The 15,000-nt window shown below is 41.3% G+C and overlaps 1 protein-coding gene across 13 annotated transcripts in view; it reads right to left on the reverse strand.

Moving 5' to 3' along the window:
- anks1aa (ankyrin repeat and sterile alpha motif domain containing 1Aa) overlaps window positions 1-15,000 on the reverse strand; it is a 133,527-nt gene that overhangs the window by 49,638 nt on the left and 68,889 nt on the right. For all 13 annotated transcript variants that reach the window (XM_087306307.1, XM_087306306.1, XM_087306302.1 and 10 more), the window contains 5 exons: window positions 12,776-12,839; window positions 8,156-8,268; window positions 808-906; window positions 538-684; window positions 54-161 (listed from right to left, as the gene is read on the reverse strand). In XM_087306307.1, the coding sequence (XP_087162433.1) occupies window positions 54-161; window positions 538-684; window positions 808-906; window positions 8,156-8,268; window positions 12,776-12,839 (531 nt within the window). The remainder of the gene's footprint in view (window positions 1-53; window positions 162-537; window positions 685-807; window positions 907-8,155; window positions 8,269-12,775; window positions 12,840-15,000) is intronic.

Below are 15,000 nucleotides of genomic sequence, written 5' to 3' on the forward strand. Positions count from 1 at the left end.
TATATCTTCATTGTTAGGGTTCTGGTGTTTGCATTCTCCAGTTAATAACTCACTCTGATCTGAGAGAGGCGCGGTGGTTTGACTGGAGGCTCCTCATAGGGCCGTTCAGCGAGTGATGCGATGATGCGCTTCCTGTGGCCCAATAACGTGATCTTCAGCACCTACACACACACACACACACACACACACACACACACACACACACACACACACACACACACACACACACACACACACACACACACACACACACACACACACACACACACACACACACACACACACACACACACACACACACACACACACACACACACACACACACACACACACACACACACACACACACACACACACACAATCAAAACGCATGCATGTCCTGTTCACAACTGAAAACAGACTGAACTGATGGTAAGTATATCTGAGATGTGCAGAGGTAGAGATGCACTGGATCATGAAGCTTCGACCTCTTACAGGTCTGGTTCAGAGCACATATTAGACTCCAGCACTATAAAGAGCTCTGTATGCTGTGCTCACATTGACGATCTCCAGCTCCCACAGGTTTTTCACACACTCCAGTGTCCGGTAGCCGCTGGACAGGAAGTTGTGCAGGTATTCCTGAAGACCCAGGAGATCCAGCCACGAAGCCAGAGAAGAGCTGCCGTCACAGCCCAACGCCTTCACCTGCACACAGCAGATCACAAGAATGACCGAGAGTGTGTGTGTGTAATGCTCGTCACACACAAACAACCACAGAGAACCTTCAGCAGACCCCCGGTGTAGAGCATCCTGCTGTTGTTCACAGACCTTGGGTAAAGAGCGTGCGGCGCTGAGGATCTTCCTGCGATGTCCAGGATCTGTGATGCCGATTTCTCTCAGATCTTGCTCCTCCATCACATCATTCCCCTTCACAAACACACAAACACAGGCATTAGACATACAGCAACAGCACAATGGGTCTCATTCACTGACCGGGAAAATGCATGAAATGTGCACACAGATGCTTTCCAGAATAAATCCTGATCCATTAAAATGCTCATATTTAAAAGTACAAGAAAAAATCAAGAGCAACTCATCCCACATGTGTGTTTTAAACCATGTTATACACATTCCTGCTGTTCCACTGCTGTGTGTATGTTCAGTGTGTACTGTGTTTGGTGCTCTGCACACTTGTGTAAAAGCTGCATTGACCTGACTGAACAGATTGATTTACCCAAAGCATTTACAGTTAAAATAATATATAGGTCACACTAATTAATGTTAATTAATGCATTTACTAACATGAACAAACAATGAACAATACATTTACTACTGCATTTGTTAGTGTTAGTTAACGTTAGTTAATGAAAATACAGTAGTTCATTGTGAGTTCATGTTACCTCATGCTGCATAAGCTAATGTTAACATGCATGAACTGCTGTACAAGTGTTGTTCATGATTAGTTCATGTTAGTAAATGCATTAACTAATGAACCATATTGTAAAGTGTTACCAATATATATATATATATATATATATATATATATATATATATATATATATATATATATATATATATATATATATATATATATATATATATATATATATATATATATATATATTTATTATGTTTGTTCTTCTGGAGAAAGTCTTATTTGTTTTATTTGGGCTAGAATAAAAGCAGTGTTTAATAGTGTTAAAGTCATGTTAAGCTCAATATTATTCACCCCTTCAGCAATATTAGTGTTGGATTGTCTCCAGAACAAACCACTGTTATACAATGACTTGCCTAATTACCCTAACTTTACCCTAATTACCCTAGTGAAGCCTTTACATGTCACTGTAAGCTGAACACTAGTGTCTTGAAGAATATCTAGTCTAATATTATGTGCTGTCATCATGATGAAGAGGAAACACATCAGCTATTAGAGGTGAGTTATTAACACTGTTATGTGCAGAAATGTGTTTTTTGCTAAACAGAAATTGGGGGAAAAGGTAAAAACGAATAATAATTCTGACTTCATCTGTACAAACAAGTAATAACTTCAAATATCGCACAAAAACTGTCCATAACGGTTTATCAGTCATTGTTAAAGATGTATTTCCTCTGCTTCTCTTTGCACTAGAGTGCTTTTATCTGAAGTAACACAATGTTTAATTCAATGTACCGCAGAGCAACAAAGAGAACAGCAGTCGTTTACAGATCAATGCTAATCTCTAAAGCTACGATCATCTGCAGACATGCTGAAGCTCTCCACATGTAATGATTAAGCACACAATGTGTGTATAGTGCAGGACAGAGACGCACATCTCTCAGTGTGTGTGTGTGTGTGTGTGTGTGTGTGTGTGTGTGTGTGTGTGTGTGTGTGTGTGTTTCATGTTTCCTCACTGATCAATGCCAGAAACTCTAAACAGTACATCTAACACAGCAGCATCTGAGCGATCGATAGTAGACACACACACCCACTTGTTCATATATCCCAGTGGGGACTCTCATAGACATAATGCTGTTTCTAGTATATAAACCAGGGGTGTCCACACTCAGTCCTGGAGGGCCGGTGACCTAAACCCTAATCAACACACCCAAACCTGCTATTCAAGCTCGTACTAGGTATACTAGAAACGTCCAGGCAGGTGTGTTGAAGCAGGCTGGAGCTAAAGTGAGCAGGACACCGGCCCTGCAGGAGCGAGTTGGACACCCCTGATATAAACTGTATATTCTCTCCTGTCCTCCTAAACTGAACTCTCACAGCAAACAATCTGCAGTTTCACATCTTCACAATCCGTCATTTCGTCTGATTATTCAGCCTGTTTACCTCACTGAGATCTTAAATCCTCACAGTAACATCTAAAGTCCCCATGAGACTGTGTGTATTTAGGTTTAAGTCCCCATTGGGATGTAAAAACAAGAACACACATTGGGTTTTGTCATTTATATAGACTCTCCACAGGTGAAACATATTTTATATTGTAAAAACAGTGTATTATCTGAGATCTGAACATTCTTTACAATATTATCAGCTTCATCCACAGCCTGGTCAAACAGCTGCATGTGGGAAGAAGTCCCCTGACACACACTGCTGACACACTCCTGTGTTCAAACCCAGATCAGGTCTCTTCAAGCAGCACTTCAGACAATCTTTATACTCATTTTTGTAAACCTAGTGAAGACACAGAGACCCTCATAAATGAGCTGTTTATTTCATGACCCCAGATCAGATACTGGAGGACCAGAATCAGACAGCAGTGTTTCTCCACCACGTTCCTGAAGGAGCACCAGCTCTGCATATTTTCCATGTCTCCTTAAGCAAACACACTCGACTCATATCATCAGCTCATTAGCAGAGACTGAGAGAGCTGTAATGGGACATGTCTGTGAAGGAGACATGCATAACATGCAGTGCTGGTGATCCTCCAGGAACATGGTTGAGAAACACTGCACTAATAATCATGTCTCCATCTGGCATCTTCACTCAAACAGCAGGAGAAATCAGAAGCTCTTTCAGTCTCATCAGATCTCCTGTGATGAAGTAAAACTGAGGAGACGGCAGCTGAATGCAGAGACACTGAGGCGGATCAATCGCCGTCTCTTATCTCTGCAGTGCACTTAACCCTTCTTCTCTCATTATCAGCCTCCGATATGGACTGAAAGCAGATCTGGCAGTACAATACATGTCCAGAGCTTATTTTAGTACAGCTGGCAGAATGTGCACAGCAGAAGATGCTGCTCTTACTCAGAGTTTGTGTCCTGTTTCTAGTACAAATCAGTCAGCATTTACTGGACGAGCAGAACATATTCATTTGTTTTCAGAAATAATGAGTCAAAATGAAGAGAGTTTTTCCTTAAAACAAGCAGAATAACCTGACAATAAGCCAAGAAATATTATCAAAATGAAAACAAGATTATTGCAAACACTCTAGAATACACCAGACGTGTGTTTGAATGGGGAATAGGGGAAAGAGTAACGGTCAATATGGAGAATAAAGCCTCATACAGGCCATCTCCGACCCATTGTGTTGTGTGTGTTATGTGCGTGCATGTGTGTGTGTCCTCTCCACTGTTTCCTCAGTAGCACTCCTAGCTTCATGTTAATTGGATATCTCATCAGTCAATTGTAATTACAGTATGATCATGTGACATTTGACCAATCAGCTGCCGCCTCATTAGCATAAAAGGCACAGGTGTTTTCTGACTGGAAAATCAATCCAACACTAGCGGAGCTGTCAGGTGTTCACTGATAAGAGTGTCATTGGTCAACACATCAGCTTACTAATCACCTCCACCTGCTGAATTCCAGCACATCTATTCAGTGCTCACTAATTATAATTATTGTCCCATTTTCCCAAAATATGCATCAAAATCAGATCAGTCAGCAGGAATCATCACATTGCTGAAGCACAGAGAAAGCTGAGGCCAGATTAAGCCTCACAATCAGCCCAGAGAGGATGAAAATGACCCAACAGCACACAAGGGTTAACTGTTTTACTAGGCATTACTGAAGTGTATTAGAAAAAAGGTCATCAGACCAGCACTGCTGGCTACATTTACATGCATCCATATAACTGAACTGAGAATCCTTCATGCAAACACCTTTATTGATCCGACTGAACTCAATCCTGATGACTATTCGATCAGGCTGGAGAGGAGGATTTAACCATGGAGAACACATGCACCCAGCTCAATCTGACTGAAAAGTGCAACTCCTGCTTGCTTGTAGATGTGCAGTGATGTAGAAGTGGCAAAATAACACATTGTGTGTCCACTATATTAGAGTAGATCAATATTAAATGTACCTATTAAAGCTAAGAGAAGATCCAGACTGAAGATTGCGACACAGAAACACAGCTCTTCACTTTATTTAGCACTCAATCAATCCATTCAGACTTGAACATGAAGTGTTTCTACACACAGAGCTGCTGTTTGACGATCTCGCCCGCTCTCATTTCTGCACATATCTGGCGCTCTTGATTATCTAGCACTCAATCAACTCCCCATTAGCAAAATCTGCACCATGCTGCAATCTGCACTGTCTCGGCTGCTTTAGGAGTGTGAAAGACAGGAGAGCATGGAGATTTACAAAGAATTAACAAACTTTATTTGCTCTTTCCATACTGTCCCAACATTTCTGACTCAGGGTTGTATATGTTCATAAGTGAATGCCTTCTCGACTCAATGACTTGCCTAATTACCCTAACTTTACCCTAATTACCCTAGTGAAGCCTTTACATGTCACTGTAAGCTGAACACTAGTGTCTTGAAGAAGATCTAGTCTAATATTATGTGCTGTCATCATGATGAAGAGGAAACACATCAGCTATTAGAGATGAGTTATTAACACTGTTATGATTAGAAATGTGCTGGGGAAATTATAATATATATATATATGTATATATTTACACAAGTATGTAAACAGATTGAATGATGAGCTCTGAAATCAGCATGTGTATACTCCGCGTGGTCACTGCTAATGGCTAACTGCACTGCAACCTCATACTGCATTTGTCCATCTGCGTGAGAACATTTAGAGCAGTGTTGTGAAGGAGCTGCAGAGATTGCAGATGCATCAAGAGGGGGTTTGTGCAAACACACACACACACACACACACACACACACACACACACACACACACACACCTCTTGCTGACCAGCTTGCCTATAAAACCTTCATTACTCCTGCAATGAGGTGACGCTCGGCATGAAACAGAGGACGACCAGGGACCCGTCTGTATCTCTGATTTACAACACACACACACACACACACACACACACACACACACACACACACACACACACACACACACACACACACACACACACACACACACAAACACACACACAAACACACAAACACACACACAAACACACACACAAACACACACACAAACACACACACACACACACACACACACACACACACACACACACACACACACACACACACACATCCTCCTCGGCCAGCTGAGGCTTTCAACCGCATCACCATCAATTCTCATTACCTCACATGGTAAAAACAACACAAGCCTTTAAATGGCATCAGGGTTCCTTCATAGAGACTCACAGGCTCCTCGATCTGTCTTCCTGCACATGGCTGAGCACACGATCCCTCAATACTACATGATCACTAGTTAAAATAATGAAGAGTTTGTTTACAGCAATGAATTCCTACTAGATATGGCTGGTCAAATCAGACATGTTAATGTTAACATATAAAAGTAACTGGTATAAACACATCCACCTGTAAACATTAAGAGGTATCAGGGGGAAGATTGAAACCGAGTCAAGTAACTTCTATGCTGTCTTATTGCTTTCCTAATGTGGATTTTGATTATCAGAATCCATGCTAGAACAGTTTTGGTTTAGATTTTTGGATAGCCTGCGTGTCTCATCTGCTGTTTTCAGAGATGAATCTACTTTGCCTGATGTGCTGAACAGTCTTTCAGGTGTGCTACTGCCAGGCAAACAATCATCTGTTATCTTAAAATGACTAAGTCATTGCAAACCATTGAAATATGTATATTATCATATGCAAATGTGCAATAATTTGATCATTATAATATATTATGCATTAATTACCCTAGTGCAGGCCAGCATGTGCCAAAGCATGACTTTTTTTCAGGTAAAATGGTATGCACACCTATTATTTTAAACTGCATGTAAATGTATTATGAGCTTTAGCTACACCTTTTTCCCAGAGGCTGGTGTTTTTATAAGCTTCTGCCGTCTACAGTCTGTGTTTAAGGGTAGTGATTGAGCTCTGCACGAATCTAAGATCCACTTAGAATCCAATCTTCTAACAACTTCCTAATTGGGTTGTTACTGATTGATTAGGCCTTGGATAAAGACCGCATCATCTGCCTGGAATAAGTGCCTATATTTGAGATAGCAAATCATGTTAAGACCAAAGAACTTTCACAGTTCATTTGACCTCGCAGCTTAAAAATCCTGCTGACTGTCCTGCTGCTGTTACAGGAGTTCACTTGGCTGCAGATCCACTCTGCTACAGCAGCAAACCTGTAAACACTTAATGCTTATTTATTCAGTCAACAAGCTAACTTTCTCTTTCCCTGAGTGCTTCTTATCCTGAATTACTCTGCAGCATCACAAAAACTAGCCTTGATCCACGACAAGCAGATTATCATAAACTTACATGCAAAATACACAAAAGCAAAGGCGTTTAGAGAAATTAAGAGAAAGACAGCGGCCCACTGAGATGCAGGTCAACACAGGATGAGAGTTTAGAAAGTCAGAGCATTCTCATCAGAAGCTTTTAATTTTGTTCTAATTTTTTTTCCTCTACTTTAAACCCATGGAAGTACACACACACACACACACACATTTTGAGTGCAGAATGACAGCGCACGCAAACACACACATTCAACATGCACCTGGAGCAGTGGGCAGCTAGCCTCCAGCGCAATTAGGGGAGAAATTAAGGGTTCTGTGCCTACAACACAGGGTACATGAGCTGGGAATCAAAGGTGGAGAGAGAGTGGTTACTTCACTACCCATATCTTATAATCAAAAGGTTGAAGGTTCAATTCCTGGTCCCGATAGTCAAAGGTTACAGGTTCAATTCCTGGTCCCAGCAGGCCTTCAACCTTTAGGTTATAAGTTCAACTCCCTACCCATTCGATTAAAAGTACCAATTATTGATTAGTCCAATACCCTACCCATTAGAGAGCTGGAATTGAACCACATGTATAACTACAACCTGTACTTGTTAACCTGATCCCCAGGTTTGACTCGTACCTCAGGCCACAACTGCCCCATAATACACTCACATTTTGCATGCACAAACAGGATGACGATCCTGGCCCTGACAGGAATTGAACCTGCAACCATTTGATTACAAGTCCAACTCCCTACCCATTATTGATTACCCTACCCATTAGGTCACAACTGTCCCATAATACACACATGCATATTCCATACACACTTTCCACAGCAATGCCCCAGAATATATGTAATAGAATATAAGATGACTTGAAGCAGTTTTAAAGTGACAGTCGCCTAGTTTTATAACAATGTTGCTTGTTTACCCTTGATGAAAGTGCATTTAAGTAAGAGAGAGCTTTATTCTGAGCATTTTAATTTTAAAATGTTCCAATCTACTTCCAATAAATAGGCCACAACTGCCCCATAACATAACTAAGATAAACATACAGGTTACTCACCATGTAGCGCAGGTCATCGAATCCGTTGAGCAGTAGTTTGCTCTCGTACTGTGGAAGGCCTACATGCTCCAGCCAATCCCCGACCGGCTGCTCCAGAAGCCTCCCGGACCCACCTGCGGACAGAGGGAGGCGTTTGAGGAGGGAGAACCCCTTGAGACGGTAGCATCGGCACTCTGAGGAGGAGACATGGCACTGCCACATCATCCTCGGCCAGCAGTGCCGAGAGCAGAAACACCAGGACGGCAAAGGCGACAGGATCCCGGTCCAGAGTTGTGGTCGCTCCCAAAGTAGGGGCAAACCACACCTGATAACAATGAAGGTCGATTTTGCCAAATTTTAAACAAAGAAAGAGATTGATCACAGATTTAGACTCCACATTGTGTCCCAAATTGTACTTCAGAGGTCTTAGTATAGTTACTATGAACAAACATGTGTCCCGAGACCAGCAATTATCAAAGGTTGAGTCTGGATATCCCCCTCAGAACCGAAGATTTGGTTATGCCATATAGAAAGTGACAAATGATGAAGCGTTCAATCCCCATTGTAATGAAGCCTGTATTATTATAATCCTAGACAAGGCAGCTCCTGAAGAGGCGAGCTTGCATATCCATCTTCGAGGGCTTTGATGGATTGGGCTGTTCAGCTGGAAAGAGGAGATTGAGGAAACTAATAAAACTCAATGAAGGAAAGCTTGTAATTCCTTCCCTCGGTGTCCATGTGGAGGTAGGTGCAAATATCTTCTACTATCACTAATAATGACAAGCAGGTTGTGTCTTCATCGCTCAAGCAATTTCAACCGATGGCATAATCTGATGCTGAGGAACTCTCACTTATTACTTATTAAACATTCCCCTGATTTGCTAAGAGTGACTGAACACTGCTATGGGAGTCTTCTAGCGGAGCCTGAAAACTCTTCACTCCTCATCCTCATGCAAATTAACCTCTAATCCAATCTCCATGATAGCACTGCTTAAAAGCCAGGCAGGATTGCGTGACTGCATTGTACAAAGTCACTCTGTGCTTTCAGGATCTAAAGGTACATGAATTCAAGCAACAGTGTTCGGTAGGAGAAGAATAACAAGGATCTCTCACGACTGAAAACTAGAAAGAAAACGAATTCTTGAAGACAACTTTATTCCTCAACAAATAATCCTGTTTGACTAAATTTAGATGCAGAAGCTTTAAATTTAAAAGCAGCGATCATATCTCACCAATAAGCCTGCACTTGCAATTGATTTAATCCAAACAGAATTAAAAGTGAACAGAAAACCAATGATGCCAAGAGATCTCGCATGTCATTGAACTTAATCAGAGACTCCCAACAGCGAAAGCACTTGCTTTTCAAAGTATCCCAGAGTCGTGTAGATGTCCGGATGCACTTCCAACGCAGTTAATCCTAAGAGTAGCATTCAAGTATATTGATATCCCTCTATCTCCAAAAGGCATGGCAGGCGATGCTGAATTAGTAATGCAAGGTCAGTGGGATGTTTGCAGACTCATGCTCCACAGAATGTAAAACTTGCTGTGCGAGTGTGGATGTTGTCAGAAACGCAGCAGTAATCCCTTCAGTATGGAAGGTGCGGTCTCCTTGTTCAACCGGACGCTGTCAAGTCTGCTCTGCAGCGCTAATGCTCCGTCTCCTCCTTTCTCTCCAGCTCCCCTCCCTCTCTCCGGATCCTCCCCTCCCTGCCTTTCTCTCTTTTCCCCTTAAAGAAATTGCTGGCCTGCTGTGCAATGTCTAATCAAACCATTGTCCCATTCACTTACCCAATCAGGACCATATCTCTAGAGGAATCGATTCAAAAGGAAACGATACGCAAAGCTAAACCAGGTTTACTCCGAAAGCAAAGCACAAACACAGAGGCATATGCGGAGCTGCTGGGCTGGAGGGTGTCTATCTGGGTTTATTGCCAAGCTGCAGGGCAGTTCCTTCTTCTAATTCCCCTGAGACTCATGCACGTTAATATTTCAGCACCTATTCGCACTTAGACACAAACAAAACAGACAATCTGCCAAGTCCTGCTGCAAGAAGCTTGTAAATGAAACACTATGAGGTTGATGATACAAATGCCTTTAAATGAAGACGTGTGCAGAGCCATCTAAACCAAGGTTCTTCCAATTCAATAGTGGAGGGAGGATAGTTTGCAGAGCTTAACTTCAGTTTACAGCAATATTAAAGATGTCGATGATCTTTTTTCAGGTGTTTTGATTAGGGTTGGATCCAGACTGTGCATGCAGTGGGCCTCTGGTGTCTGCTTTAAGGAAATCAACAACATCCACATCATGTCATTGAGCATATTTTCTTAATTTTCATATTTTCTGATCAGAACTAATGTGCATGAATATTTCCATAAATCTCCCTTGGGTAAACAGGCTGAAGATCTGGCTCAGCAAGGTCTGTTTAGTATGAAGAGACTACTGTACTGCATCGCTATCACTGTATATTAAATAGATTGTATGCATCACTTCAGACAAACCATACATGTTGTGAATGAAGTACAAACACAGCTGGAACAGAACAGTGTTTGTAATGGTGAAGGCCTATTCCATGTCACTTCAGAAGTTGTCTAAAGCACTGTAATCAAATGCATGCAATTACTGCATTCACACCAGCCCAAACGAACCGCACCAAACAGAAAAGCACACTCGAGAGTAATTCAGCCAATCTAAATGGGGCAGGTGAGGTCAAGTGAAAAGGTAGAGGTGTCTTGATTCTCTTTTGGTTGGAGGGGGACTCACTCTGTTTCAATAGCTGAGGTAAAAGGGGTAAATGTTGGCAAAATTGGGTTTGGGCCTAATTTTAACCCAATAGATCAGGGGTGCCCAATACTGTTCCTGGAGATCTACCTTTCTGCAGAGTTCAGCTCCAACCCTGATCAAACACAAACCAACTAAAGAGGATCTGAGAGAGCACTTGGTAATCAAACACCGGTGTGTCTGATCAAGTTTGCAGGTGAACTCTGCAGGAAAGTAGATCTCTAGGAACAGCACTGGGCACCCCTACACTAGATCATATGAGTTCAACTTTAGTCTTGGAGAGCAACATCTCTGCACAATTCAGCTTTAGACTTAATTAAACACACTAAATATCACTAATTAAGTCTTTCAGGCTTGTTTGAAACCACCAGATGAGTATGTTATAGCAGGACTGGAACTAAACTCTGCAGGACTGTGGCCCCTAATTGAGCTGAATTGAACATCCTTGCAGTAGACTTGGAGTAGTCATTAATCATCAATGCTGGTCGCTAGATTTCTTTTATTTATTGACCAAAAATCTTGAAATGACAATCGATCTATTGCTCAACAACCCACACAGTTTGTTGTTTCCTTAGCATGAACTGCACTTCGATGTCCAATGCTTGGGCTAAAAGACCTTAATATCAAGTATGAACACAAGTAATAAACGCTGGCTTTAGAAAGCACCACTTATAAAGCTAAAAAGCAGGAGCATGAGTCAAGTCCAAGTAGGATGCCCGCAGGAAACAGGAAATGAGGTCAGAAGCAGTGCCATGTGACTAAAGGACAGAGGAAGGACCGGTCCTCTATCTATACGGGCCAGTGAACCCAGTTGGAACACAAAGACTCCTTGCAGAAACGAACAGTGTTAGCAGAATTTAAGATGACAGTAACATGAGAACAGTGCTGTATTCAAGAGTTCAACTTAAGAGCAGCAGTTTCCCCCTATTCATTTGTGCACTGTCTAGGTTACAGCAAGCGTGACGGTCTGGATTGCTGTAGTTTGGTTAATTCCAGAAGGGGTCAATAAGCTGCCTCCATACAGAACAAGGTCACGCATCACCAATGCGGGATGACCAGGCGCCTCCGCATACATTGATTTAACTCTCAAGTGTCCTCTCGTCCTTCAGGGGCATCCTGGGATTTCTCATTCTCCTTTTAAAGGGCCGGCAACACCAAATCCTCTGTTGGCTAATATAACTCTTCTGGACCTGGCCTTGGCCATCATCAAGTGTTCGGTCAGGTCTTATTTCATAGGGGAGCCGATGCAAAAGCAAAGACACATGATCTTTGACAACAATGAGCAGCTCTTATAACAAATGCTCCCCCTTCTCAATTACAGACAGTCTGCTTTGTTATGTTGATGTTGAATCTTTGTCCAAGTCTCCTAATAAGCCCTAAGGAATCACTGTGTCTAAATGACATCTAATAATTACAATAATAAGTCACTAATATAATGTACATTGTTCTGGTAAGTCTTTGCCCATGAGCAGGGTTGCCAGGTCTTCATAAAACTAACCCATATGCATCTCAGTCGCATTCCAGAGTGGTCCCCCTGCATTAATGTTGTGTCCAAAGGAAAATCCACTTATTCAGAGAGTCTTATTACATTTGTGTGGGAAAAGTGCAGACTTGGCAACACTGCCTGTGAAGAATTGCAATTGTACAGCACCCGACTGGTCAATCTGCTTCACAGCAGGCCCTTACATTAGCTCATATGAGATCAAAATATCACATTGTTGACTAATAATTTCAGTTTTAGGTTGTTTAAGATCATTACTGATTTTATTTATTTACTTTTACCAAAACACTGTATTAGGATTTAAACTTTCGCTGTGCCCTTTGCCTAAATTAGTATAAATGAAAATGAAAGCGATCACATACCTGTGCAGTCCTGCTCTTTGGAGAAGTCAATGCCAGCACCAATCAGAGTCATGATCTTCTCAATCTGTAAGAGACAAATAAACATAATGAAACAACCCCATGAAGACACAACCCACGGTGCAATGTTGGGGGAAAAAGACATGTTATTTATGTTAACACTTTATATTCATGATTTCCCAGCAGAGCAGACGAAGAATTAATGCACAGGCAATTCCAGCTGAGAAAACACCATCTATCATCCCAAGGTTATGAGGATCATGCACTTAAAGGAACACTCCACTTTCAGAAATAAGCTCTTCTTGCAACTCTCTTAGAGGCAAACAGTTGCGTTTTACCATTTTTAATTCATTTAGTCAATCAGGAATCATTTTAGCTTAGCTTAGCATAAATCATTGCATCAGATTAGACCATTAGCATCTCTCAAAACGTTAAAAATTTGATTGTTTTCCTATTTAAAGCTTGGCTCTTCTGCAATTAAATTGTGTATTAAGACTCGCAGTAAATGAAAAGGCTTGGAACTATACTCTAATTCTGGCGTAAATATCAAAGAAATTTGCTGTTGTTGCATGACTGCCGCATTAATATTAAGCAGTATTTCAAAATACTCCTCAGCTAGATGACAATGCTCCTGCCAAACCTTGAAATGGGCTGAATGGACTCAAAAATGTTCAAACTCAACTGTTTTTCTCTAGGTTGACTTGTAAATGACCGATATAGTCAAAGATAACCCATAGAGGACACTCTACATCCAGATACCCAAGACAGAACCACCCAGACATCCTGAGAAACTGGAAAAAACATGCAGAGAACAGAAGTACAACATGTCCAGGCTGTCATTTCAAGCATCCACCCTCATCAATCACTAGCCCGACTTGCTGACTACAAGACAGCGTAAGGGTAAAAGCAGACGATATGGCTTGCATCTGCTTATATCAATGCGATTGGACGTTCGGGGAAGTTGGAAAAGTCTAACGAGATGCAGTTTGCTTGGATCTCACTGGAGTCAGCGTTCATTGATCACGACGTCCTCCACTGATTGACAGAATGCTGCAGTAACTCAAAAGACATGGGTTACGTAACATCAGCACAGTCCGGCTCATCATTTCAGTGTGGGAATTCATTAATGCAATCTTGAAGAACTTCAAAAACAGCGAGATTAGGATCCTCGTCCTTAGCATTTTGATGAATCTACTGATGTGTGGAAGCAGCTGGTAATTCTTCAGAGCAGCGGCGGAGTTACGTAATGTGCAGACAATGGCATTTAAAAAGAAAAAAGCTGCACAGAAAGTGTTTTAATTGGAGGGATAATGTGTCAGAGGTGTCCAATGAAGGAAATCTGAGTATACATAGACATAGTTGAATAATAAGTGTTCAATATATGGAAATGGCCATACTGTGACCCTCGAACACCATTGCTTACTCTTTCATATGTAAATACTGTGAGTGTAAAACAGATTGTTGCATTGCTTACAGTGATATTTATTAGCATGCCATCAAGATTTGCATGTATTTTAGGTCACATTTTACATCATCCAGACCAGATAAACAGGGGACCATCAGGAACCAGGCTGCATTCTGAGATTATAACAATGATTATATTCCTTCCTTATTTTGAAGTTGATCAAAGTTCATATGAGGCTAAGTGTCAACAAATAATCTGCTAAAGACTTTTAACTTGTTTTGCTACAGTGAGAATACATTGCATCATAGCAACAGAGTAAAAACTTATAATGTGCAGCAAAAACGTGAATTTGCAACAATGCAATAATGTTTCAGTGGACAAGCAGCCTTAAATTTACTCTAAATGTGTCTAAATTCTTATTATGAAAATGGGAGACGCAGCACAGTCAAAGCCAGCTGAAATGTTTGCAATATTAGGCAACAACATCACCAGCTATGGATTAGAGCAGCTCTAGAATGCAAAACGCTGGATATACAGATTAAAAATGTACCCACAACCATTCCAAATATGGTCAATAATGGATCTTCTGATTCTAGGTTTTTTTAATGGGGTATTATTGAATCAATGCAGTATGTGGCACAAATCTGAGATAAATATAAATGAGCTGGTAAAAAAAGTTAACTTGACAAAAGTTGCACTTGACAGCAGTGCTGCCGAGCAATAGCTTATCAAAAGAAGAGAGGTCAAAAACAGAGCGCTAGACAGAAAAATTGAGCCGAGATCTGCCACCACCGCCAAGAGAAGCTGGCCCAGAGAGATCAGC

The sequence above is a fragment of the Danio rerio genome, chromosome 23 (assembly GCF_052040795.2).
Source record: "Danio rerio strain M-AB ecotype USA chromosome 23, GRCz13ab, whole genome shotgun sequence".
Classification (NCBI taxonomy): domain Eukaryota; kingdom Metazoa; phylum Chordata; class Actinopteri; order Cypriniformes; family Danionidae; genus Danio; species Danio rerio.